At 42.2% G+C, this 27,998-nt stretch overlaps 2 protein-coding genes and 1 non-coding gene across 5 annotated transcripts; 1 reads left to right on the forward strand and 2 right to left on the reverse strand.

Annotated features, from left to right (window-relative positions):
- Positions 1-6,815: 6,815 nt before the first annotated feature.
- brd1a (bromodomain containing 1a) lies at positions 6,816-19,816 on the reverse strand. 3 transcript variants are annotated; one of them, XM_034112277.2, is made up of 13 exons: positions 19,327-19,816; positions 17,017-18,403; positions 16,149-16,305; positions 15,915-16,043; positions 15,639-15,767; positions 13,075-13,387; positions 12,287-12,619; positions 10,589-11,161; positions 10,170-10,296; positions 9,915-10,048; positions 8,942-9,051; positions 7,833-7,987; positions 6,816-7,092 (listed from the first exon to the last, which is right to left on the reverse strand). In XM_034112277.2, exons 2-13 carry the CDS (start codon positions 18,384-18,386, stop codon positions 6,909-6,911), a joined length of 3,714 nt encoding a protein of 1,237 aa, XP_033968168.1. In that variant the 5' UTR covers positions 18,387-18,403; positions 19,327-19,816; the 3' UTR covers positions 6,816-6,908. The 3 variants fall into 3 exon arrangements, with proteins under 3 accessions (XP_033968168.1, XP_033968167.1, XP_033968169.1); XM_034112276.2 differs by having other exon boundaries at positions 15,915-16,046; XM_034112278.2 differs by lacking the exons at positions 6,816-7,092; positions 7,833-7,987; positions 8,942-9,051 and adding an exon at positions 9,187-9,364 and having other exon boundaries at positions 15,915-16,046.
- Positions 14,721-14,793, reverse strand: trnak-cuu (transfer RNA lysine (anticodon CUU)). Its single transcript has one exon. It is a non-coding gene; the product is annotated as a tRNA-Lys (tRNA).
- A 1,226-nt stretch (positions 19,817-21,042) lies between the features above and the next one.
- zbed4 (zinc finger, BED-type containing 4) lies at positions 21,043-27,996 on the forward strand. Its single transcript, XM_034112275.1, has 2 exons — positions 21,043-21,198; positions 23,209-27,996. The coding sequence occupies exon 2, from the start codon at positions 23,402-23,404 to the stop codon at positions 27,164-27,166; it is 3,765 nt and encodes a 1,254-aa protein (XP_033968166.1). The 5' UTR covers positions 21,043-21,198; positions 23,209-23,401; the 3' UTR covers positions 27,167-27,996.
- The last annotated feature ends 2 nt before the right edge of the window (positions 27,997-27,998 follow it).

Consider the following 27,998-nt stretch of genomic DNA (forward strand, 5'->3'; position numbering starts at 1 on the left):
AAGTTAGAGTACAGTTTTATCTTCAGCAACACAATACTTAATCCAGAATAATATTGCACTGCGATATTGGATATTGTGATTTCTATAACATTTGAATTGAATGTGCAGCCCTAATCACGAGGAAGCTGTAAAAGATATAAAGTTAAGCACAGTGATGTAATAATTATTGTATATACCGTTTTGCTTTGCTTGTATCTATGATAAATCAAATCCAACCAACAGCAATACATCATCGCCATTTGGAATAACTGCTAGTTTGGGGTAAACTCGGACTGTGATTTTAAAGCTTTATTTTTATAATTATCTAAAAAGAGTTATGCACTGATTTAGTGTTGCACTCATAAATCCTTGTCTGACTCACTTTTGACGGTTTAAAAAGGATAACAAATGCATGCAAAAGACCAAGAAATATTCTTGTTTTTCTCACACATTCTTCCTCCTTGTGTTTCATAGGAACTGTAAACGTACTATGATGTGTTAAACTGGTGGCATTCCCTAATATTTGTAGCAAAACATGCATCCAAAAAGCAGACACATTTATATAATATCGCATATTTACCAAAACCTGTATCCAAAACACACATTCTTAATCTAATTTAACTCTCAGCAAAGAGTTGAATCCCACGCTGTTAGGCTCTCAGCGTGAGTTCATTCACTGCAGTGGAAGCGACAGTTAGCCTATTTACTTTTATTCTGGATTTTTGCTAATTATCTTAACTACACAAGTAATTATCTTTCACATCAAAGGGGCCGCGCTCTGAGCCCTGCTGGTCCCCCCTCAACCAACGAACCATCCACACACACACACACACACACACACACACACACACACACACACACACACACACACACACACACACACACACACACACACACACACTTCCGGAGCCAGCTGAATCATGACATTAGCAGATAATTAGACGGTCGCCTGGCTGCGTTTGATGGAGGCTCACGTGACGAGCAGCCGTCTATTTGGAGACTTACTGAATCCGAATCCAGAGAGATATTACACACAGATGTAACACTGGCTATTTAATCACAGGTGTTAAGCTGCAGACTGAGTGAAAGCCTATATAGTTTCTAACGGATTAGCAGTAAATAAATGACACCCCGAGGGGCCATTGATGGTTTCCAGCACTTTCATCTCGTCCATTAGCGGTGCTCTTTCTGATCACACCCGGCTCTAGATCAATGGATGATGCAGCCTCTGGTTTGATTTCTGCCCCGAAAGCCATGACTTAATGGCACGGAGCTCATGACTCTTGACTATACACAACATATTTGCCTGCATATGCTTTAATTCACTTCATATTCTCCATTCCCCCAATGCCTCTGGGCTCCTGTTTCTGCAAACAAGACAATAACCAGGTCATCTGGCATCAAGCGTGAATCCAATCCTTCATTAACAATCTAATGATAATCTGTGCAGAAACATGTGACTGTGGGAGAGAATTTACATGAACTGCAATTTAAATTCCTTTGAAGTTGTTTGTTTTGCTCACCTTGGAAACACACTATTTCTACTTCTCCTCTGTGGTGAGAAGTAAACGCACCCCATAAATATTTATCTACCTAGGGCCCGTGCTATTCTGGCCCAGTGTTTTGAACATAGCCACTGGAGATTGGGTTTATCAGGGACACAGAGGGGCACACAGATAGGGGGGGGGGATAATATGTGTGTACGTGTTCCAAAAGGAAACGGTGTGCATGATGTTTAATGCTACAGGACTGGGGCAGAGTTCAGAGTGCGTTTTCTTTACCAAGTCACCTCACAGACCTCAAACGTTCAGTCCCAAATAATATGAGCCTCTGCAGGTTTTTAAAAGAGTTTTCGTGCTGATAGATACGATAACGCAAACTTTTTTTTAACTCTTGTCAAGGTTTTCTAAGATGCCAATTTGTCACGATGAATTCCTAGGCAACGCATTTACACAAAAACAAGATTACCAACTGTGAAGAAAAACAGTGACTCGTGGATTTAAACACTATGAAGCTTAAATTAAGGAAAATTAAAATATGAAACCTGAACATGAGCATAATGGGTCCCTTTGAATATATATGTCAGAGAGATAAAGTACCATTTGTTTCCTTATCTTCAAGCTTCTCAAGGAGAAATATAAAATAGGTATATAAATGTCGACAGATGCCCATTTCAACTTCCCAAGTTCCATTGTGACACCTAAAAGTTCTGTTTCTGTGTGACCAAAAATCCAAAACACAATGAATATGATATATATGACAAAGTAAAGTTGCATTTTGCATTTGAAAAGCTCAAACTAGAGCTGAATTATTTTTGACCGTTATTCCATCTCTGAAGCAGATGGGTTTGTTGTCAGAAAACCAACAATGGTTCAGGTGCAGAATAAACACAGCTTCGTGACCTTTAGTTTTTTTGCTTGAATACATTTGGTGAGAAAAGTTAAAAAAAATCGAGAAAAAAGCACCAAAATCTTTCAAAGCTTTCAAAGATAGTTGCCATGTCTGACACCCAGGCAATTCTAACTGTCTCCGCCTGCCAAAGAACTTCTGGTGGTGCGAGGTTATAGTATTCAGATGGATGAATATGGAACACATTTACAACCTGCCTGCCTGCTTGGAGTGTACCTAACTGTGTGTGGCATTTCCTCCCCGAAACCCTGGTGACCCCTCAGTGCAAAGGTGGGTTGCATTAAACACCCACAGGCCTTGTCACACACACACACACACACACACACACACACACACACACACACACACACACACACACACACACACACACACCACACACACACACACACACACACACACACACACACACACACACACACACACACACACACACACACACACACACACACACACACACACACACACACACACACACACACACACACACACACACGCACTCAGCAGGCTTCCATAACTTCTTCGGATCCCTCCACCTGGATGTTATTGCGGCCTGCAGCAGCCTTCTCTAATGAGCCTGCCTCAACTCAGTCAAAGTCATCTGATGACACTGATGTGGGGAGATTGATATTCACGCTTGACTCGTCGTCCTCTCCACTTGACTGCCATGTTTACCTCCCCACACAATTAGTATCTGGTGAAGACAGACAGTTGGAGAGGAAAGAGGGGTGCCGCGGTGTGTGTGTGTGTGTGTGTGTGTGTGTGTGTGTGTGTGTGTGTGTGTGTGTGTGTGTGTGTGTGTGTGTGTGTGTGTGTGTGTGTGTGTGTGCGTGCGTGCGTGCGTGTGTGTGTGTGTGATCATTAGCTCCAATTGTTTATAAAGATGGGAGATGTCTTTCAATGTGGCTTGAAGGTGGCTTTCTATATCACAGGGCCATTACTACCTCATTTAATCCCCATAACTCTACTTCAACTCTCTGAATGTCAGTAGCTTGAAATAACAAAAGATGAATTGGCTTAAGCAAAATGCATATTTCAACAGTTTCTGTCCAAATGTGCCTCGAAGACGTGCTTCGCTTTGGTATTTGTTTTACTACGCATTTAGGAATGAAACTCCACAAGTGTGATGGGTTCAACTCCCTCCCACACACGGCGCTGTTTACACTTCTAGCCTTCCCTCCGAATATTAGCATATAAACAAATAAAACACTTAAGAGGAGAATTGTCTGCCCACTCTCTGTGAAATAAAGAAAATGGAGGAGGGAGTGCCCGGTGATTGGCATTAGGCTATGGCAGACTTTTAGCCGAGCTCGAGGCAAAAGAGAGACGCCAGGGCAGCACCAATGTCTTCAAACTGATTAAGCATTAATTGACATTCTCTCTAATCGGTGCATTCACCATTTGAACACAGTAATGGAAATGGTTTATCCGCTGAATACTGATGCTACCTGAGTGGAGGGGGGAACAGAGCCGAGCAGGTGGACGCTCCTCAGGTAGGCCGGTGTGTGGACGCTGTCTCCCGGCTGAAGTGAAGGAGGTTTTAGTGCGGAGCCACAGCGCCTCCCTGTGGATAATTTCAAAAATGGCCGCCTCTTTCTGCTGCCCTGAAGACCACACTTGTGTTAACTTCTGGGTACTACCTATATTTCTGAATGTTATACTTCTACTCAGTGGTGTAAAGTAACTAAGTACATTTAGTACTGTACTTCAGTATAATGTTGAGATACTTGTTCTTTACTTGAGTATTTACATTTGTTGCTACTTACTTTGTAATTCTACTCCATTACATTTCAGAGGTAAATAGTGTACTTTTACTCCACTGCATTTATTTAATAGGCCTACCTTTAGTTACTTTGACAAATTTGGATTAATGATATGAAACATCAACACTTAAATAAGACTTTAGTTTGGACCTGGAATAAAATCTGAAACTAACCTGAAGTAAATGAAATAATGAACTAGCTGCACCTTTACCACCTTTGATAAACATATTAATGCATCAATAACTATAATCAAAAGATATATCATTCCGAAGTGCATAAATAGTACTTTTACTTTTGGTACTTTAAGTATATTTTGATGCCAATACTTTTGTACTTTTACTTAACTTAATATTTTGAATTCAAGACTTTTAGTTGTAACCGAGTATTCCTACAATCCGGTATACTTCTACTTAAGAGCAAGATCTGAGTACTTCTCCCACCTTTGTTTAAATGTCACTTATCAGATGTCCAAAACATTTGTTTTAAACCTGCTTGTATTTCTAGTAATTTAACTATATTAAAGATATCAGAATATTCCCTGAACAGTACAGTAATTAAGACAGATTTCAAAATGTGTGGACCATTTTAAAGTTTGAACGGATTCTGTAGCTGTATGCATGTTGGTGTCCTCTTATCGGAGTTTTGATCTTCAAAGATTAATATAACATTGCTGGAATGCAGCAGCATATATTACATAGCTGGCAACTTCTACAGAATTTAAGTGGACAATTATCAACTGAGTAGATGAGCAGAGTACGGTGCCATATTGCAGGTGGTAGGTTGAATTATTGTCCGCCCTCTGCCAACAGTGAAAGACTTTCAGACCTTTTCAGAGGCATTGAGGAGAATTTCCAGTCCCTCTTATGCCACAGATACACACTATAGGAAATGGAAAACCTTAAAAAGTACAATAGGGCATTTTTAATCCTTGACTGTCACACAAAACAACAGAAGCATGTGTTCATATTTGTATCTTTTATGTTTTGCTAGGAAAGAAAAGTCCCAGCAATTTTTAATATGACCCGATTAAAAAACTACTACAGTTAAGTATAAAATGAAATATGCCAAAATGACCCAATGCTACCCAGAGAAACAGTATAAAAATGAAATGTCTTGAAGTACATCAAAAAAAAAAGTAAAAAAAGTTAAAAATAAAAAAGAAGGCAAGTATCCATCACAAAATGTGCCACTTTACCACAATCAGTTTGCAACGTCATTCCTTGGATATAAAGTAATGCAAATACTTTACAATAAGTTACTGCAGGAGCGTCTCCCTACGAGTACAGCAAGAACCAAGTAACAGTATCACATAAAAAATACTATTTTTTCCTTTTTGGCAACAATTTCACACTTCACACAGAACATTTCAGCGAAAAAACTTCTGGGTAGCAACATTTTTGGTTTCTTGAGAACAATTTACGGGTCAAGGACTTCAGACTGCCTGTATGAGCTTTAGAGACTTACACACTGTATAACCGTGTATTCAAATCATATAAATATATATGAACAAAAATATACTAAAACTATTTTCCATACAAAAGAGGATTAATGCCAAATGGAAGTTTACGATTATAAACTTCAATAACTTAAAAAGGGAATACTTTCATACTTTTCAGAAACATGATATTTTAGCCCTAATCTCCTTAATATTAAGGCTTTTTTTGTCCTTCTTCTTGATCAAACAGCAAAATAGCCTTCACATGTTCGTGTGAAGAATGCATCAAGTATAAATACTAAAAAAAACTCCTGTACAGTACCCACTGATGTAAAAACTACAAAATAAGTTAGTGTCAGGCAACTGTACACATTATTTACAGTTTAAATACAAAGGAAGGAGCAGTATGAACATGCAACATAACGTGAGCTTTGGCGACAACTAAAAAAGTTTTCATATAGGCAGGAAATGTATGTTTTTATCCACTTTAACTCATAAACCAGCTACAAGATGCTAATTTTTAAATAACATGATTGGCTACCTGCCAAACAAAATTACGGACCGATAAGCAGAGATTTAATCTGTGTAACCTTTTTGTCTTACAATTTTGGTAGGGCTACCGACATGTTTGTGTTGAAATGATTAAAGAGTGAGGAAGATGAGGGTTGGACATAAAGAGCTTAAGCACAGCCTGCAGGTGGAAAGGACAGAAACACATTCATTTGAGCAGCAGCCGTATCCCATCGGCACATGGTGGGAGTGTGTGTGAGGAGGAATGGATGAGGAGGAGACACCGCCTGATGCAGCGGGTGCCCAGTAAACATTAGAGGGAAAGGAGGCATTTGGTACAGGAGAGGTACGTGTGTGTTTGTGGCCTAGCATTACTATACTTGTGGGGACCTAAATCTGTTTACACAGCCACATGTGGGGACTCGCCTCCGCAAATTGGAGGTCCCCATGAGGGGAATCATTAATTTTAGGGTGACGACTTGGTTAAGTTTAGGGTTAGGGTTAGGCATGTGTTGGTTATGGTTAAGGTTAGGATAAGTCTCCAGGAAATGCATGTAAGTCAATGTAATGTCCCCTGAAGTGATGTATACATGGTGTGTGTGTGTGTGTGTGTGTGTGTGTGTGTGTGTGTGTGTGTGTGTGTGTGTGTGTGTGTGTGTGTGTGTGTGTGTGTGTGTGTGTGTGTGTGTGTGTGTGTGTGTGTGTGTGTGTGTGTGTGTGTGTGTGTGTGTGTGTGTGTGTGTGTGTGTGTGTGTGTGTGTGTGTGTGTGTGTGTGTGTGTGTGTGTGTGTGTGTGTGTGTGAGAGACAGTATCATCAGTCCACGTCACTGAGGTCGCTGACGGGCTCGTCCTGCACGATGCTCAGGTGGTTCATGGCGCGGCTGTAGGCGATCTGGACAGCCTTGCGTATGCTGGACGTGCGTCCCTCCATCATTTTGATTTTGTCTATGGTCTTGTCCATGCCCAGAGGAACCATCTTGGATCTAGGGAGCCACTGCCTGAGGGGGGAAAGACAGAATGGGTATTAAAGCACCAAGGGTTGAATGGAGTTTGAAGTTGTTCATCTTTCATTTGAGGTGACAAAACAGAATAACAACCATCCTTTGTGTTACTGTATTTTTGACAGATTTTGCATAATTAAAAAAGTTGACGAAAAAACCACTGCAGCCCAAAAGTTGATCCAGTTTTGATGTTGCAATAACAGTTTATTAACGTCTGACCTTTTAATATTTAGCTGAGATTTTTGAGATTATTTTTCATTTAATAGAAATCAGTTATTTATTTGAATAACAGTCTCGTCTATAAAAAAGATGGAGGTTAAAATCACAGTAAATTCTGCAACCTCAGTTCTTTGTATTCAACCAAAAACAGTTTAAGTAGTGCAACTAACACTTGCAGATTCCAGCTTTTCCAATGTGAGGATATACAGTTTTGGTTTTTTTGGAGTTTGAACTGTTGATTAAACAAAACAAGCGTAGGTAAACATTGGCTTTAAGAGACTGTTCCCTCTTAGATGTGGAATATTCTCAGTAGCAGATAAAAAGACATGTCTGTTAAAGATTGAAAAACATTCGGGGGAATCCAGGTGACTTTATTCCCCGGAGCCATTTGTTGTCTCTAGACAAATAATGAGACACGGCCACGAGAGAATAATGATGGGCCTGCGGACACGTTGACAGCTTTTCCCTGGCGGAGAGCAGCATGAGCTTAAATCATCCCCGGTGACGGCGGCACTCACCAGCTGCGCTTGTTGTCGAAGAAGAGGACGAGGTAGAGTTTCTCTTCGGCTTTGTACTGCATCTGCTCTCCGATGCGGAGCACGTCCATGGGGGGCATGGGGATGGACACCCCGTTGTGCTGGCAGCCCACGCGCGGCATGTGGGGGTCGATGATCTACGCTCAGCAGGGGGAGGAGCGAGGGGAGGCCATTACACACATACTCATAGCATAGAAAACATACATCTGACATATCGTTGAATTCACACTGGATATACACAACGCAGTGTTGGAAAGTAACTAAGTACATTAAGTTAAATACTATACTGTACTATTTTATGCTGCTTCACAATTCTACTACATTTTGGAAGGAAATATTGTACTATATTTCTTTTTAAAGGTTTTTTTTGGGCTCAACCCTTCGCTCATGCGCACTTGAGTTTTCCTTAAGCCCCGCCTCAGATCTCCCACTCTTGGCTCAGTCATAAGAATGTAGAGGGAAAATAACTCTGGATTCGGCTTTTAGCACATTTTACTACTTTTAATGCCTAATGATTTTAAATAAGGGCCTTCAAAGTGTTCGTGCTGGGTAGTTTATTTAGCGTTAAAAAATATATACTCCTATTTACAGACGTCAAAGGGGAAAAGTCTCCCTGAAAAACTTCCTGATTCAAATCAGGGCTTTCTCTCCTGCTGCTTTTCCAGAAGTCATCTAGCTAGGTGTTATCCTTGCACTTATACAATGTCAATTTCAACTACTTTCTGTGTCTTTTATGAAAGGAAATTATTCTTATTAATTTAATTTAATTTATTTGGTTTTCCCATTATTATTCACATTTGGACATTTGGAATTTCCTTGGTATCTGGAATGTGCTCTATAAATAAACTAACCTCAACCTCTGCACAAACATGGCATTAGTTTCATAATGTGTCCTTTCATGCTAAGGTCAAATTAATCTGGCTAACAGTGGCATCTAGAGGAGGAATAGGGAAGGTCCACCTTTAAAGAACAGCTGCAGTAAACTATTGCTTCCTTTGATGCCATAGTTATGTTATAATGTGAAGAGGAGACAAAAAACGTTGGAGAAAATAGTGATTGTCGTACTTTCTCTCCAAAGCAAAGTCACTCACCAAGGCAGGGTAGGAAGGGTATCCGCTACATTTGGCCCAGATTAGCTTCAGGGGTTCCAGTGCAACTGTTGCAGCACTAGCGGGCATCCAGATATTGCTGTTGCCAACCTCTGTAAGAGCGAGAACCACACATTAAAACACAGGAACACACTTTCAGAGCCGTGAAGGGGGAAAAATCAAAGTGGGAAATGACGTTTTTATTTCATTTAAAAGCCAGGGTGAATGACAGATATTACAATTTACCAGCCACTTTGAGCGTTTCAATAGCCAAACATGAATTTTAGATGAGGGGAAGGGAGTCCAGATGCTGACTGGTTACGTGCCATGATGGCAGGCAGAGCGTCACCGGTCACTGCCAAAAGTCACCAATAGTTGGTGAGTAGCTCCTGTTCATTTCCAACCCTGTGTTTGTTTACCAGGTGTCTGCAAGTTATATCAAGTTTAAACTTTTAGGGACAATTATAACAAGTAAATGCTGAAGCTCAACAGGAACATTGTGATGGTGTTCATGAGACACTTTAAGACATTTTAAAGTTTTACACAACCTACATAAATCTGTGAAAACACACAACTGTTTACCATACCAAATCTTTTTTTAATATATTCACAAAAGTCTACGGTCATTTTTTCTGTCACATTTTAAATATATTTACTCAGTCTTTTTCTAATTCCATCAATTTTCTTTGCTTATTATATCACTTGTCAGTTGTTTTCTTAATAACTACATTCCTTTATATGCAGAGAGTGAGAGAGCAAACAGTAATTACCAAACATGAAGAATTATTCGAGCTCCGATTCAGGGACTCTTTACTTTCAAACTTGTCCGGCCGTAACATTTGAAATGACTTTTAGACCAATTCATATTTCCTTAATCATCCTTATCAGAAATGGTGACTTAAACAGGTAGTCTGTAAACATAATGCTACCCTCGCACACGCATACAGATCTGACGCATTGACTGCAGTCTTCTTACCTGCAGCGATTCGTGCAGCTTTTGCAAAGTTCCCTGTTTCGATACATGCGATTAACTCGCTCTTATCGTCCACAGTGTTTCTCCGGACCAAGGCGGGTTTCCCTTTCCCACATTTAGGAAGACTGAGAATAGTGCTGGGAACACAGAAAAGACATGCATGATACATTTGAAAGCCAAGATTACAATTTTCAAGAAAGTATGTCGTTCAATGAATCGTATCTTTTAGCCGTATTTTAGTCTAGACTGATGTGTTACCTGGTGCTGCCTGGCAGGCTGCTACAGGAGGAGATGGAGGACTCGGAGGCGCAGCGTCGCCGTGGCTCCACGGCTCGGCTCGACTCCTCCAGCTCCTGCTCCTCCTCCAGAAACCTGTTAGTTAAGCCTGAGAGGAGACAAGGCACAACCGAATAAATACAAAATCACATCCCAATACAAAAGTGTACAAGGAAACGGATGTATTGATGTGCTTTATTAGCTGTACTTGTACGTTTTGGGATTCCACATTTTTTATTTTGGGCCTCGAAGCTCTGCTAGATACAGCTTTGCTAATTTAATAAGAGCCTTAAAGAAATGTCATTTCAATTCTAACATATGGTGACTCAAAGAAATTGCAGACTATAAGGCACTTTGATACATTAAACATAATAAGTGTTATTCAGTCTCTCTCTTCCTACCGGTATCAAGGCGTTTCATTGGGCACTTTCCTTTGTCGCCTCCCGCCTCCACCTCCTCCCTGCTGCGCCTCCTCTTCTTGCTGTGGAGCAGCGTCTCCAGCCTGGGTATGACCACCGACAGGAAGGATTTGGAGCCCAGCTCTTCGATGTCATCCTCCTCCTCTTCCTCCTGCTGCTGCTGCTGCTCGGCCCTTTTTCTGTCGCCGTTCTCCTCCTCCTCGTTCCTCGGGAGTTTGCGTGGGCTGGTGGTCTTCGATTTGCGGAAGAGCACGGCGGTCCGGCGGTTCACCGTGCCCGTGGGCTCTGCGACCGTCGACGTGGCAACAACGCTCACGTCTCCGTCCAGCAGCGAGCTGTGGAGTCGGCTGTGGGAGTGTCCGTTGAGGCGCGGGGCGGAACAGAGCAGGTCTGGGAGTTCCCTGTCGAACTTGAGGCGTTTGCTGTGAGGCTTTTCTTCACGATCCGGGGCGGAGTCTATTGGTTTGAGGGTGGGGGGCCCCGGGTCTGAGTCTGACTGGATGTGGTGGGGGATTGAGTCCGAAGGCTCCAGTTTCGGAGGAAGAGACTTATCTCCTGTTGGGGAGAGGGAGAAAGCGGTTTAGTTTTGACTATACGGACAACAGTAATCAAACATGAAGTGACTAATAAAGGGGCCCTAATATGATCTTTGGGGTTCTCCCTTTCCTGTAGCATGGAAACATGTCACAGTAGAGGCACAAAATACATAGATGAACCTGAAAATGAGCATTATATGTCCCCTTCAAGTACAATACATATTTGTAATGTCACAGTTATTATTAATTAGGCACTACAATTTGTTTTTCTTTGTATTTTCGGTGCAGTGTATCCGTTTTTTTCTAATTTATATTCATACAATTCCCTTCTCCTTTGTCCTCATTACTATGGAATTTAATAAATGTTATCATGGTAAAGGATTAGCTTTGCAGAGGAGCATAATGAAATTGTTGGCATACTTTTTGGGATAAAAATCTAAATGCATAAATAGTCAAAACAATACAATAAAAGTCGAGTCATGACAGAGGCAAAAGATATGACCAATGGTAAAAAGCTATTACCTACAGTAAAGTGCTGCAACAGCCACACTTTGTCCTTACAGAAATGCTGACACTGCACATTGTTAATGGCGTTTAGGTCTATCATAAAAGTAAAACAAGGCGTTATTTAGCATAACACTGAGGCACTTACATGAAGAAGAAATGAGGAAAATTAATATTTATTTCCTTTTTCCCCCTTTACCTCATGAGAAAGCTATCTTCCCCAGACGTAAAGTGACTCAGCAAGTGTGCAGTGAGTGTGCACTTAAGAGGCCAGTGCAGCATACTAAAAATTGCATTATGGCCATGTTTAGACATTTTTCTTAATGATTCTTGTTTGATGATGTGGACAACGTTGATTCTATGATTTGGACTTTGGAGTTAATAAATAAGGTTTGAACATTTTGAACCAGTTCAAAAATATTGAAACTGTGTGAATTATCTGGTAAAAGTAGTGTTTGTTGGGCAGAAAAACCTGCAGTTGTTCCACTGGCAATGAACTCCAGGTTTTTTATAACCCATTCCCGTCAAAAAGATACAATTTATTGGCTTCAGGCTATTCAGGACAAGTGAATATCTTTAAAAATCACAGAGCATGGCGTGAAGCAGAAAAATGACCAATCTAAAGCCAATCCATACGTACCCTCATCATCTGGAAAGTGCCCATTGGCCTTCGATGTCTCCTCTTTAGGTTTACTCAACTCTGAGGCGGTTGATGACGCTGATGTGGAGGGGGTTGTGGAGGAGGAAGAGTGGTGGTGGTGATGGTGGTGATGATGGTGGTGGGAGGGCAGGACCCTCTTCAGGCTCATTTCATTGCGCACATCGTTGATGGTCTTCTTGAGCAGCTTTAAGCGCTTGCTGCGGGAGGGGCTGGACTTCATGGCACAGGTCAGGTCAAACTTCTCCAACAGTTGCTGCAGCTGTTTGTCTGGAGACAGATGCATCCGATTGGCTGGTACTAGTAGGCGGTCAACTGAAGGATAGAAATAAAACAGGAGGAGATTGAAACATGTGGTTGTCAATTTTGCACAGGAAGATTCCTAACCTGTATAACCTGGAAGTACATAAGTGGCAGTTAATACAAGAGCTGTTTGAGTTCTTTGGATGATAGGAAAGTAGCTACAATACACTGGACCATCCTTTATGAAAGGAAAGGACATAATGCGGACCCACAATACCTTGCGTCTGCAACATTTCAATTCACGTACCATTAGGTCATTCACGAAAGACATCGCTTGAGACTAAGAAATGTGCATAATGTAAATGAACAGGGTTTATTTAGCATTCTATTTTATTTCGGGACTTATTTCAGTGCTTATATGTTTTAAACTTTCAAGTGACGTTTAACAGCGTTTACTGAAATGTGTGGGAATTATGACATTATTTTCAACATGTTTGAATGGTGCGTCAAAGTGACATTTGTCTTACCGTCCTCCCAGGAAAAGGATCTTTCTGCTTTGATTTCCGGAGCTTCCTGTAAGTGCATGCCACTTTCCGAGTCGAAGCCGATCATCTCCACGTCTCTCCGGGCCTTCCTCAGCAGGGACCCGCCCTGGTCTCGGAGGCGAACGGCCGCCCGGTAGAAATAAGTGTCCTTTGAGTTGTATTTCATGCAATTATCCACAATGAGGTTGAAGTCGTTCTCAAACTGCTCAAAGTTGTTGTAGGCCTGAGCGTCGATGCGCTGCCTCATGGTGGAGAAGTCCATCGGGTGCTTGATGTGGGAGGGGTAGTCAGGCACCTACAGGAAACAGCAGATACAGTGGAATTATTTAACATTTACTTAAAACAAATAAAGCAAATATCATTGTGTGTATTAATGCATATCTACCAACCGTTCTTGATCAAATAGGATTATTTTAGCATCTAAAAAGGCTAGTCAAGGATTATTTGATTGTCAGTCAAATAAGACTTCTTGCTTTTATCTGATATCTGTTAGAGCAGGGGTGTCAAACTCAAGGCCCGGGGGCCAAATCCGGCCCGCGACTTCATTTCATGCGGCCCCACAAGAGCTTGCAAAGAATATAATATGTTTATGATACGGTTAGATGACAATTTACAGAAGCACGTTGCCCATAAACTACATGTCCCAGAATGCACCTCAAATTAGACTTTTTTTCTCAGAATTTGACTATTTTTTTTTAACTGTTACTTATTTTTTAAATGTCATTTCTGTTTTTTGATATATTTTTTTTTCAGCTTTTCTTTTTAAATCATTTTGTGACATTCTCACTGAAGAGAATTGCAATTATTTGCCCTAGGCTTCTGATTTCAGACGTAGTTAATCATGAAGTTACTACCCTATCAGATAATAATCCAATGCAGAGGCAATAATGTGAAATGATACATTATTTTATATTTATATATAAGTTACAACCGGCCCTTTGAGTGCAGCCATAATGCTGATGTGGCCCGCGATTAAATTGAGTTTGACACCCCTGTGTTAGAGGCTAAGATAGGCATTTTTCCATAAATATAAATCTTCTACACCATAAAATGAATTAAAGATTATTGATGTCAAGTCAGAGAAACCCCAAAGAGCATAATAAGGCCCCTTTAATGAATTTAGAAAACAATCATTAGATCTTTTGATATGAAAGAATATCCTTATTTGCAGTCAGTATCTAAAGTGATTCATGTCAGCATGACTGTAGTAAATCATGTTACTCTGTTGGGTCATTATCTTTAGCAACAACATATAAAATACTTGTAAGCAAAACCAATATTATTCCAGATTATTACAAAGTCTTTAAACTGAAACGTCTATATGCAGATGATAAGTCTTTCTTTCAAGCTCAGTAACTAGTAACCTAAGAGATTCAAGATTCAAGATATTTATTGTCATATGCACAGTAAACAGACAGTTACACCGTACAATGGAAATCTTACTTTGCTAGTCCACCCTACGCAAGTAAAATACAGGAATATAAAAATAAATAAATACGAAAAAATATATATATAAGTTTGGCACATGGCAACAGCAGCATAAAAGGGCACATAAGTAGCAGCAGTTTAAAAGATATTTAAATAGTTGTATTGCACATGGTTCACAAGGCCTCTCGAGACAAAAGCAGCGCCCAACGTGGGGCTCGAACCCACGACCCTGAGATTAAGAGTCTCATGCTCTACCGACTGAGCTAGCCGGGCATGCAGGGACAGGAAACACCCCCCTTTTTCTCACGTCACTTTCTGCCAGTGGACCTTACTCTTGAGTTACACATTCCACACAACAGGAAGTCACATTGCTCAACACTGTCGACACCAGGAGCAGGAGGCTGATTTATAACTGCTATGATCCGAGCCTGTGACATGGGGCGAGAGCGGTTGACTGAGCGTGGTGTGTTCAAATGCAATGAACGGGAAAGGTTAATAAGTGGTGGTTGTTTTTTTACGAGGTGTGTCAGGGCTTTTGGAGATTAAACTCCACAGAAATTAAGTAATTGTTGGCGTGGCTTGCAATTGTTTTAAAACATCTCTGAAGTAGTCATCTAGAGAAACAGGTAAAACCCAATTGTGTTGAGCTCTGAACCAGCAAGTCCACTTTAGAGCTTTATCAAACAGGAAGGCTCTGGCTGGCCATTGTCGTCACACATCTGGATTGGAAACCTCTTAAAAAGTTAATCATAGCTGCAGTGACTTTCTTCTTCTGCTTACAATACAGATCTCTATCGCCCATGCCTGATTAGCCAACACAAAGTGCTGCTATTGACAACAAGTAAAACAATCCTCGGTGGAGCCCCCTGCCACGATGCTACAATTGCACACAATTAACAACATAAAAGTATCAGCGATAAGTAGATCAAGAGAACGACAAAAAACTCAAATGCTCTCTTGAGAATTACAAGGAAAACAGTTGTTTAGCTGTTCATTTCCCCGCAGCGTTCCTATTCTTCCTTAGGTTCAATTGTTTGGGTGCATGTGTGGCATCCAAAAGGAAAACACAATAAAATAGTATGGTCAAACTCAGCAAGAGAACTTAAAAAAGTGTTTACCTGGCTGATGTCGACCGGCTGTGTGAAGATCTTGGCCTGGTCTTTTGTCTGGAGCTGGTCCAATAGCCCTTTGAGCAAAATACTGAACGGACACAACTGGATCTCGAGAAGGCTCTCCTGCAGTTTAATCTACAAAACAGCACAGAGGGAAACCGTGAGAAGAAGCTTTTTCCATTGAGTGTACGGAATGTAATCAGAACACGAGTGAAGTCCCAGTCCCACCTCGAGAATGGTGCATCTCAAGGAATGTATCCTAATAAATAAATGTCTATATACCTCCTCCCTCTTCATCTTCTCCCTCTTGCGGATCAGCTCCAGCAGCAGCCGCGCTCTCTCCAGGTCGTGTCGGAGACGATGCCACTCCTTCAGCTGCTCCTTCAGCGCCCTGCTCTCCTCCTCGTTCTGCTTCTGGGAAGTATAATAAGAATACAGACATTCAGACCAGTTTCTAAAAACTACAGGTAGATAAAAAGCTAAATGAGAAACTGTTTGACTGAGAGATAAACAAACCGGTTGCGTATTCTTCTGAGACTGCATGCTCGTCTGGAGGCGTCTGATGAGGGGGAGCCCGTTCCTGGATTGCCTCTTTAGTGTCCAGTAATTCAGGGCCAGCTCCACAAAAGCTCTTTTCTTCTGAACCGACACCTGGTTGAGAATGGTTTGTAACCTAGGGGAGCCAGGGCGATAGGTATTAGAAGGAGAGATACCAACATCTGGCACACTTCAAAAGGCTTCTTGGCTTCTTGCAGGATTATGCAAGTCAAGAATAATACAGCGGCTTGTTACACGTGGTTGCGGTTTTTTGTATGAACAGCCACAAACAAGCTTTAACCTGAATTTGACTGACACTCGACTCAAATGCAAATGCATGCCAGCAGATCACTGAAGCTTCTATTTGCGAATGCAAACATTTGTCTCGTGCTCAAACCCCACAACAGCCAATGTTTGTATATCAACAGCAGACTGTCTTATCAGTGTCCTTGAGAACAAAAGATATATAACCACTCCTGGCATCAAAGCACTAAAACACAACATAACACCCATCATTAAAAAGGGGCTGATTTTCAGGTTCATATCTGTTTTTGTGCCTCTTCTGTGACATGTGTACATGCTTTAATGATCAATATGTTTCTCACACACAAAGTCTGCCTGTAATTAGAGCCCAGTCCGAGGAGCGTGAGTGTTACACAGTGATGTCACGCGTTACGGAAGTAAACAAAATATACCGACTTAGGCGTTTCAGTCAGGGGGCAGTATGTGGGAGGAAAACTCCTTCTGGAACTTATAAAAACAATATAACATGACAGGAAAGGGAACCCCTCAAAAAGCATGAAAGGGCCCCTTTAATACAACTTTTAATACAACTTTTAAAGCACACCTGTGAGCGGGAAACGTAGGCACAGCAGCAGGAGTCACAGCTTCACTCTCAGCTTCAGGCTTCTTACTCTTCTTCTTTCCTTTAGACGATCCTTTCCCTTTGTCCACTTTCTTACATAGTCCGTTTTTGGGTTTGGCCTCATTGTAGATTGTTAGAGGCCTCCTTACACACCCGTTTGGTGTGTGCGCTCCACAGTATGCCGTCTTCTTCACGGAAAACGTGGGCTCCCCAGTGTCCGTTACCTCCTTGATCGGCTCCATCTTCATAAAGAGGCCAGCCCTTTGGGCGCAGCTGACATGGAAGGCGGTGTAACAGTTGGCTTTGTGGCACTGGATGCACGCCCCCACACCTTTCTCCTTGCAGAGGTAGCAGGTGAGCTTCCAGCGGGCGGGAGGAATGTGGCTGACGCCGTCTATGGGTTCGATGAAGGTGGTGTTGGTGAAGCCGACCTCAGGGACCCAGAGGGCGCACACCACGTGGCCCCAGCGCTCATCTACTGTCTTTTTCAGTGCTCCCCCCTTATTAGGACAGAGGATACAGTCTGAAGGCTGGGTGGGTACCTGAAGGCAGTGTCTGCAAAGCCACTGGCCCTCAGGAATATACGGCACACCGTAACATTCCTGGTGCACGGCCACGTTGCACATGTCGCAAAACAGGATAGCGTTGCTGTTGTGACACTCTCCGTCCATGCAGATGCAGCAGACGGCGTCCTCGTCAATGGGAGCGTGCTTTTCACTGCCTTGGTCCAAACTCTCCAAGTGCAACTCTTTCTCAAAGCGATCGACGAGAAACTCAAAGACGTTGTGAGAGACCTGACTGACCCCTTCGCTTTTCCGTTTCTCATTCACCAAATCCAACCAGGCATAATCCTCCTCGTCCATGTCGTACTCCGTGTCCTCGTCCAGCTCTTCCTCTGTCTTCTCTGTGTATTTATAAAAGGCGGATGAGCGCTTAGGAACTGCTGGAAGATTATATTCCACAGTACGAAATTTAGGCTCATTGAGTTTTGGACCAGTATTGGCAGCAGGCTGATGTCCACCTCCATGTCCAGGACTGGTGATGCCCAGCGCAGCGTTTCTCTTCTCCTGGTTGTTTTTTAACCGGACAGACCTCAGGAGGACCTGCTGCGGTTTCTCAGCATTCTCCTTATTGCTCGTGCACTCCATCATCTCCTGCACCATGGGGTCATCATCGGAGATCACGTCCAGCTGGTCGTATATGCTGATTCGATGGAGGCGGCCATCGAGATCGAACTCCACCATGCTCTGCGCCTGGGCGTACGTCAGGATCTGCTTGTTGGGGGAAGGCATGATGGGAGACGACGGCCTCTGCGGCACCGCGACCCGGTGCTGCCGCGCTTTCTTCTTCATCTTGGTGCTCCGTGTTGCTGTGGAGAAAGAGTGAGGAGACATTGTAAGAGATCTGCACGTATTAATTGAAATGGTTAAAAAAAAAAAGGAACTACTTTTCACGGGTAAGGAAAAACAATAACCTTTATCATTTACTCATGAAGTATTCTGGGCTTAAAGCGCTTAATTATTTGACATACACCTCCACTTCCTTTGCTATAAAATATTCTTAACGGTTTTAAAAGCTGTAGTTTTTTTTAATATATACAGGCTTTCCATCAGCACTAAATCAGGCTGTCAAAAATATTGGGTAACCCTGCAAATAAAATAACAAATAGACCAGGAAAAAAACATTCTACACTCGCATTACAACTTTGTTCGCAGTGAAAATGTAGCTATTTTAAACTAAGGGATATGGTATTCTCATTTAATGCAAAACTCTATGGACCAAACCACAGAAAAGTGAAACATGTTAAATTTAAAAGCATTCTACCTAGAGATTAGCAGCTGACTTGGAGAGCAAAAGTCAATGCTATAAAAAGTAAAGCTTCAAGCTGCAGGGACCTTATGTTGTGGACTGTAACGTTAGTAGACAGCTGTACGTTACACTTGTGTCAATGAGCTGAGGCATTTCAATGCGGTGGGAGGCGGCCACACAGGGCACTTTAAACATGACTGCACATGAGTTAGTGCTTGCCCATTTGGTGCAGAGAGGAAACTGCCTTTTACACTAACGCCTCACAAAGTAGCCAAGTTGCTAACAATAACATTAGCTACCCTGCTAACTAGCCAGAGGAGCTAGCCAGCAGGCAAATGGCGTCAAACGAAACAAGAGACCTTTAAAACGTCTCCTAATTCATACCGAATGTGTGACGTAAAAACACATTTTGCACATGCACTGAATGCTTTCTAGTCGTTATAACACATAGCACAGAAAAGCACATAAAACAGAAGAACATACCTCAGATTCACGAACAGTTTTGCTAGTTGAGGAAGACGGTAGCTAGCCAGCAGCCGTACAAAGCAATGGCGATACGGCCTGCTAAGTGGCTCTAATTCCGTACACAGTGTTCTCATCCAACGATACTGGGGTTGCTATTAAAATAAGAAACACGCCTGCATGGTGCCTGTGGAGTTTCCGTCTTCAATGCAACAGAGAACACGCATATAGTAGCTTTGTGGACCATTCATAGGCTAGAGAAACTCGCTAGCCACAGGAGCAAATAGCAGCAACACGGACGGCTCATCCCCCAACACAACAATGCGTTTCACCAGACAACTCCCACCCGCACGCAATACTCTACATGTGACGCTGGAGGTCATGTTGGTGGTGACTCGTAGATTTCACACAAAAGCCCATCTGTCACACGATCAATGCATTGGCTTTTGTCGATCCTCGCTAGAGCTATACACAGACAAAGCAGAGCATAACACTGTGTGAGTAAAAGCTCTCTCTCTCTCTCTCTCTCTCTCTGTGTGTGTGTGTGTGTGTGTGTGTGTGTGTGTGTGTGTGTGTGTGTGTGTGTGTGCGCGTGCGTGCGTGCGTGTGTGTGTGTGTGTGTGTGGCTCTGTAAAATAATATCCAGTTAATATTACTTTTCCACTGGTTTTCCTGTCAGTCATGCAACCAGTTATTGATTCAGCATTTCTCCTCTAGTCTCACAGAGGACAGTCATGAGGACGCAGGCAGAGAAACAGACAGAACATTTCTTTGCCCCACCCTGGTGACCGGTTTTCCCACAGCTCTTTCCCAGAAAACCAGATGGTTTAGTTCAGTTGCCGCATTTTAGTCAATGAAATCCCATATATTACTGTATACTATAGAGTAGACAGTATGTACTCAAAATGTTCCCATTTTAACTGCGAGCTCGTTGTCCCAGAATGACCGTGAATGCAACACAGTGGAGAATGTATTCATACTAGTAACATGTATGTGGTCGATGTTTGTTTGTTTATTTTAAACTCACAATTTTGGTTCTCTATTTTGTTCGAAAAGCAATTAAATTCGACTTCTTTAATGTAGCTACTTTTCCAAGATCTACATGGCTTGGGAAAGAATAACACTGCATTTTTGTCATTATTTGCTTGTATTATTATTTCAGTACATGTCACTTTAAAATGTTTGAAATGTTAATAAATTCACCATTTAGAATAATAATACACTTTATTTATATAGCGCCTTTCATGCAAAGCCCAAAGTGCTTTACAGAGCACATACAAATAACAATGAGTAAACATAACTTAATTAAATACAAGTTATTCAAAAAAGTATTCCGTGTCTCCTCGATTCAATTAATTAATTAATACTAATTAATTACTAATGTCATTTTAATATTTGATAATGTACCTTAATGAGTGGAAAGATAAATTAAGAAAATGTTTTCTATTCTTTTTTTTTATTCAAGAACATATATGAACATCATATATTTTGTATTGAAAAAAGGTCACATCAGGGGTAGACATTAAAAGTAACAAAAAATGACATAAAATAAATAAAGTAAAAAAGAAAAATATTGTTTTATTCATAATGTTTTTAATGGTGCCACTATATTCATGGTAAAAACAATCTCTAAATTTGGGTTGGAGTCAGCGCAAGAGCATGTTTTATGTGACATATATCTGAAATGTATGACCTCCCCCCCTTCACCCAGTGACATCACCAAACATGTTCCTTCCGTCCGACGCTGTGTGGAGCTGCTCCGGCCGAACGTGAACTGCTAGCAAACCAGGAGACAAAAGCAACAAAGTGAACCCCCCCTCCGGATCAATCAAATGTGTCATATTTAACTGTTTAGGAGCCGAAACCTGGAGATCACACCGATCATACTTCACAGTGAGTATCCTGAGAGCATTGCACATGTGTGAGGGGGGTTTAAAGCGGGCGGGACGTCGTGGGGAGAGCTGGTCTGATTCGGATCCCGTGCGGTTCGTGTGTTGCTGGGTTCTGCCTCGCCAGGTTAGCTAGTGTGTCCTGTGTGTGGCCTAGCTGGCAGCTAACCAGCTAGCAGACGTGGTGTGGTCCGAACTGTACTAAATGTGTCATTACAACGTTAATACGATACTTACAGAAGTTGTTTTGTCTTTTTTTGTTTTGTCTTACAAACCCATGTGACAGTAGTGCTGAGCCCGTGTATTGTTTTTGTGTGTTTATTAGCCTTTAGCTAAGTGGGTTAGCACCAAGATAGCCACCGTGGTGTTTACTGATGATGTAGCTTAAGCTAACTGTGTTTTGTTATAAGGTTATACAGGTTTATTAGCATGAGGTTCGCACATGTTTCAGGATTTATGTTAGCTGTGGTTCAATGAGAGTTCATGTAAAGCCGGTAGTGGGCTAAATAACCATTTACAACTTAATGTGTAGTGTAAAGATGGAAGCTAGTCAGCGTTGGCTATTTTCTGCTGTCCTCTCGTATCTTCCTGACTAGACGAGCACTCTAGCCAAACCCGGAAAACTGCCTGTCACTAGGAAGTGGCTACTTTTTTTTTTGAATGCCCTTCTAAGTCAAACCCTATTTAATCAAGGATACAATTGTTTATGCTGTTCCCATTCATGATTTGGGATTATTTGTAATCGTTTATTAGTAACGGTTTGACTGCATTTGTGTAAGACTTATTTACTTTGGCTAACGTTAATACTTACTGACATGAGGAAAATGTACATGCAGTGCAAAGTGAGGCACTGGTTGTTCATAACCACATTTGACCTGTGGTGCACCTGATCAAGGTACAGAGAGATGTGTTAAGAAAGTACACCTCCGATACCAGTTCATTATGTACGCTTAACCAAAACTAATGCAGTCTTGCAATTTAAGAACACTTTTTTTTAAACTGGATTGCCTTTTATTGAGGTGTTTCTTATATAATTGTGTCCCCCCCCCCCATATATTAAAAGTGAGTGTAGAATATGTATTTAAAAACATATTTTATAATACAGTTTTAAGAGTATTCTAACCTTTGTTAAGGCTATGTGTATTCTATACTTTTTAGCTAATACACTGATATACGAGCAATTTAACATTATTTTGGTATATTTAAATATATGTATTGACATTTGTCATACTCAGGATTATTTTTTTTAAATGGTGGTGCTTATAATGCATTTATTGTCTATTAAGATACTAATGTTATCTCCGAATAAGAAGACTCTACAAATGTGAGTCACACAGTTCTGTTAACAACCAGATATACTGCATATCTGTTTTTGCCCATTCATTCCTAAATATATGCTATCAGCACTACATTGTATAATGTTTGCATACAGTTAAAAAAGGATGACGAGAGATTATCACATTTGTGAGGAGAGTAAGCACCAGTATAATAATTCAGAAGGCTTCCCGAATTGTGCAACAGTTTTTTTAGTTTTTTTTCAAGTAGCTTGAAGAGGTGTTCCTGATCTTGATAAGTGTTTTGGATTTGCATATGTTAGCTGTGAGACAAAACCTGAAAAGGCTCATGGAGGCGGGGGACCTGCAAGTTTATTTACATTGCCTCTCATCAACAACATAACATTATGTCCGGGCAGTGCTTGTCAACTGGCAAATTCAAACATTCCCATGTTTATTTGCACAACGTTGCTTTCAAAAGAAAATCCAAAAGGTCAATAAAAGCTGCGTTTTATGGATCATGATTTTGGAGCCGGAGCTGTTACTGTTATTGCAACACACCATAGCAGCTGAGCCTTGTACGAATTTGTCTGTTAAAAATGTTTTAAGAAATAAGGGGAAAGTAAAATGACATTAACTTTAGTGTTTCGCAGAATATCTTTATTAGCTGTTTTTTGGAGTCGTCTTCTTACTTGAGTCTACACTTTGTTAATTGTTTTTTTATCTTTCCCTCGCTCTAGGTTGTGCGTGGAGAGATGGGACTACTTCAGTCATAAATGGAGAGGGACACGCAGGCACCCTGTGTCCCGGTCAGCAACACGCTCATAACAACACCGGCTTGAGAGCTGCAGTATCGATGACTACACCTGCAAAAAGTGACTACATTTGACAAAGCAGACCTGACTGTTCTACCAAAACCCTTGGGCTGCTGCCATGGATGGGGAGGAAGAGGTGTCTCCCATGAGTGAGGATGTGGTCAGTGAACCCAATGGCACCACGGAAAGTAAAAAGAGAGAGGCCAAAGGGACCTGCCTGAAAATTGAAGGCCAGGATGGCTACGTGTTCAAGTCCTACAGCATCAAACCTCATGAGGCTGCTGATGCAAAGTCACCTGCAAGCTCTTTAACACTGGATAAAGACCCTCCACAATCTCCCCCTTTATCTCCTCAAGATGACAAGCTGTTGGAGTCAGACAAAGCAAGTGAGACTGATCCAGCTTCTCCCACTCTTTCAAACAAATGCATCAACACTGAATCTGAGGGGAATCCGGAGAAGGAAAATGGGGATGAAGCAAGTCAACATATCAAAGAGGAGATTGTGGACACAAATGGAATGGAGGACGAAACCCAAGATGACGAAAGGCTAGGATTCGGTAGCTCTGTTGGCCCTTTTGTAACTAGAGATGGCGATGATTACAGTAATTTACTAAATGGATACACAAGCACCCTTTATGATGTTGCCATGGACGCTGTCACTCAGAGCCTTCTGTCATCGATGAGGAGTAATAACAACCCTAGGAAGAAATCCCCTGCATGGAATCATTTTTGCATATCACCACGAGACAGTACCAAAGCAATCTGTTTATACTGCATGAAAGAGTTCAGTCGGGGCAAGAACGAGAAAGACCTCAGCACGAGTTGTTTAATGAGGCACGTGCGAAGGGCTCACCCCACTGTGCTTTTACAAGACGGAGCAGACGCATCCTCAAATAATCTCACCAGCTCCCTCTCCTCATCTTTGATACCTCCATCCCCAAACTCACCAAAAAACGGAGACTTGGCTAATTCTTCTGCCTCAAAGAACACTTCACCGTCCACCTCCTCAGCTGATAACTCAGACCTGTCATCCAAAGAAGTGTTACCCAAAGTCGAACCAAAACTAGAACCGCTTGCCAACACTGATGCCATTTTTAGCTCGCTCTCATCCTCACATTCCAATGAAAACAACCTTGAAAATATGTCCGACAGTGGGCCTGATCGCCTCCCCGGGACCCCAAAAAGCTCAAGTTCCCGCCGGAGATCAGCTGTATGGAAACACTTCTACCTGTCGCCTGCTGACAGTTCCAAAGCTGTGTGCATCCATTGCATGAATGAATTCAGTAGGGGGAAAAATGGGAAGGATCTAGGGACGAGCTGTCTTATCCGTCACATGTGGAGGGCCCACAAAGAGGTTGTCATTGAGGAAAATGGACAGGGCAATCACATTCCCCCACCCTATACAAACCCACCCTCACTACTGTCCCGCACACAACTACAGGATCCTCTAGACATAAAAAAAGAATCACCCCTTCTTCCATCCTCGCCAGAAACCATATCAGATGAATTGCCCCAAAGCATGGATGAAAGCATGGACATAAAAGAGGAATCTGATGAGGTGATGAATCTTTCAGGGCAGGAATCGTCTGTCAATCTCTTCTTCAAAACTCAGGAGGAGGACCCACCCCTAATTTCCTCACCATGCGACCTCTCTGAGGGCCCGAGTCTCAATCGGGATCATTCAGTTTTCCAGCAAAACAAAAAGATCATGAAACGGGTGAAATCAGAAGTGTGGCACCATTTTATAGTGTCACCAATTGACCAGTTGAAAGCACTGTGCCGTTACTGTCCATGCGTCATCAGCCGGGGGAAACGGGGCGACTTTGGTACAAGTTGTCTGATGAGGCATCTAATGAGACGCCACCCAGACGTTCTCAAAAACCAAAAAAGCACAGATGAGAAGGATTCCTCTCCTCACCCCTACAGTAATGTCACCACGACAGACGCAGTTTCCACCAAAGAAACTGAGAGCCCCGCCTGTGAGAAGAAGAAGCCACAAACACTGCCCGGTTTCAGTAAAAAGACGTCAAAACTGTGGAACCATTTCTCCATTTCACCTACTGACCCCACAAAGGTGATTTGTTTGCACTGTGGCCGCACAATTAGCAGAGGCAAAAAGACTACTAACCTCGGCACTAGCTGCCTCTTCAGGCACATGCAACGGTTTCATGGACATATTCTTGAAAGTAAAAATGCTATCTCAGGTGAAGTGCCGTCTGCTGAAATTAATGTCAAACAAGAGCTCATGGACACTTCTGTTTATGATACGGAACAGAACCTTGAAAGGTTTGATGAACACCACCCGGTTGCCAAAAAAATCACCAAACTTATCGCAGAAATGCTCGCACTGGATCTTCAGCCATCAGCTATGGTGGAGAATGCTGGACTAAACAGACTACTAGAGTTCCTCCAGCCTCAATATTCTCTACCAACTTCTTCTTACTTTACCAGCACTGCCATACCAGATATGTACGAAAGGGTGAAGGAAGTTGTGCTGACGCACCTGAAAGAGGCCGAAGGTGGTGTTGTCCACTTCACAACTAGTATTTGGGTCAGCAGTCAGACACGGGAATACCTGACCCTTACTGCCCACTGGGCGACTTACGAGTCAAGCGTCAGACCACAGGGTCAGGACTTTCACTGCTCGGCTCTCCTAAGTGTCTCCCAAATAGACTGCGATCAAGATATGCATGACATCCCAAAGCAGCTGGAGTATCTGTGGGATTCTTGGGTCACCTCATCAGGGCTGAAAAAGGGGTTCACTGTAACGGATAACAACACCATCAGAAACACCTTGGAGGACCATGGGCATGTCGCCATGCAGTGTTTCGGACACACTATTGACCTCATTGTTAGCGAAGCCATAAAGAGCCAGAGAATGGTTCAGAACCTTCTGAGTATCGCACGGAAGATCTGTGAACGGGTGCACCGCTCGGCAAAGGCCAAGGAGAAGCTGGCCGAGCTGCAGAGGGTCCACGAGCTGCCAGAGAACCAACTAATTCAGGACGTTCCTTCCAAATGGAGGACTTCCTTCTTCATGCTGGAGCGGCTGGTAGAACAGAAGAAAGCCATAGACGAGATGTCCATCGAGTGCAATTTCAGGGAAATGATCAGCTGCGATCAGTGGGAGGTGATGCTGTCGGTCTGCAATGCACTGAAACCTTTCGAGGTCGCCTGCAGGGAGATGAGCAACCGCACTGCCACTCTGGGACAAGTGATACCACTCATCCACATCCTCAACAGAAAGATAGACCTGCTGTTTGACGAAACGGTGGGCATAGACAACATGCTAATGTCTCTAAAGGAAGCCATGGTGAGCAAAATGTCCAGAACACTGCACGACCCACGATACACCTGGGCGACCTTGCTGGACCCGAGATACAAGACTTCGTTGTTCACAGAGGAAGAAGCAGAGCAATGTAAACAAGATCTGATCGGCGAGATGGAGTCATCCTCTTCTACCTCGGTCGGGGTAAAGCCTCTGCTGCCAAACGGCTGCAACGAGGCCCCGGCTTCAGCCAACGCCCCCCACCAAAACAAGGACAACCTCTGGTCTCTAATGGCGGACATCCGACAAAAGATCAAACACGAGGAGAAGCCAAAGTCCTCTGAGCTGGCAGTGCTGGAGTACCTAGAGGAAGACATACTCGATCAAAGCTGTGACCCCCTCGACTATTGGAACCTGAAAAAGTTCCTGTGGCCCGGTCTTGCCAAAGTAGCCGCCCGTTACGTGGGCTGCCCCCCAAGCATCGTCCCGTCGGAGACACTGTTCAGCACCGCTAGTGTCAACTGTGCCCTAAATCAGCCCAGGCCTTTACTGGAAAACATGGAGGGGTTGCTGTTCCTCAAAGTCAACCTCCCTTTGATTTATTTTCAGTACTGATTATTGTCGGGCATTAACTTGAAAACCCTTTATCAAGGACCAAGTTGCATAGCTGTGAAAGGGTTTATTTTTCCTGTTGGGCTTAATGTCAAATATCGATTTATACACTGATTGATTCTCACTGCAATGGCCAGATTTTGAGCTTTTATTTTATTCTGTGTACTACTGTTAAAACACTTTTGTGATGAAAAGTCTCAGTGAAAAGTGTATCAGGGAGGGAGGGTTTTTCTAGCTGTAGGGGTTGGTGATGATGTGTGTGCTTGTAAATCAATGTGTTTTGCGTTTTCTGTGTCTACTCTCTCCTTGTGCCTTATCCAAAAACTACTTCAGGTCAAAATGCTGTAAATATCTTTGTTAAATTACTCTGATCACGCCAGGATGCTTCTTTTGATTACTGTGTATTAAAGATAGATGCAGAGTTGTTTTCTGATTGAAAACATGGCCCAAAAATAAATGCTGTGACTGAAAGATGTTTAAGTTAATGTTATTTAATTTTCATTGTGAATTTGTGGCTCATGGTACTGTCATTTAGAAATAGACTTTTCTTTTTTTTTTACTTGCTGTAATGTTTTTTTTTTTTTTTTACAAGATCATGTATAATATTGCTGTATTTTCAGAATAACACGTTTGTTTGAAATACACGATGGGTCTCTTAAGCACAATTTAAGTTTATGTCCAGGGGATTAAATTATGGGTTTATTATTAAGTAAGACAATGTACTGTACATTTTTATATGAAATGACTTCTGAACCTAATTTGATAAATGTTTTAGCATTGAGACTGGAACCATGTACATTTTGTGGTCATTTTTAAATAAAGGTTTTCCTTATGC

Source organism: Pseudochaenichthys georgianus, chromosome 23, assembly GCF_902827115.2.
Source record: "Pseudochaenichthys georgianus chromosome 23, fPseGeo1.2, whole genome shotgun sequence".
Taxonomy (NCBI): domain Eukaryota; kingdom Metazoa; phylum Chordata; class Actinopteri; order Perciformes; family Channichthyidae; genus Pseudochaenichthys; species Pseudochaenichthys georgianus.

Coding starts and splice junctions, on each gene's coding strand:
- brd1a (XM_034112276.2), bottom strand. CDS start 18,386: ATGAAGAAGAAAGCGCGGCAGCACCGGGTCGCGGTGCCGCAGAGGCCG. Junction 16,306..17,016: donor CCTACGTTTCCCGCTCACAG/GTGTGCTTTAAA, acceptor TGGCTCCCCTAG/GTTACAAACCATTCTCAACC. Junction 12,620..13,074: donor ATCCTTTTCCTGGGAGGACG/GTAAGACAAATG, acceptor TCTATCCTTCAG/TTGACCGCCTACTAGTACCA.
- zbed4 (XM_034112275.1), top strand. CDS start 23,402: ATGGATGGGGAGGAAGAGGTGTCTCCCATGAGTGAGGATGTGGTCAGT.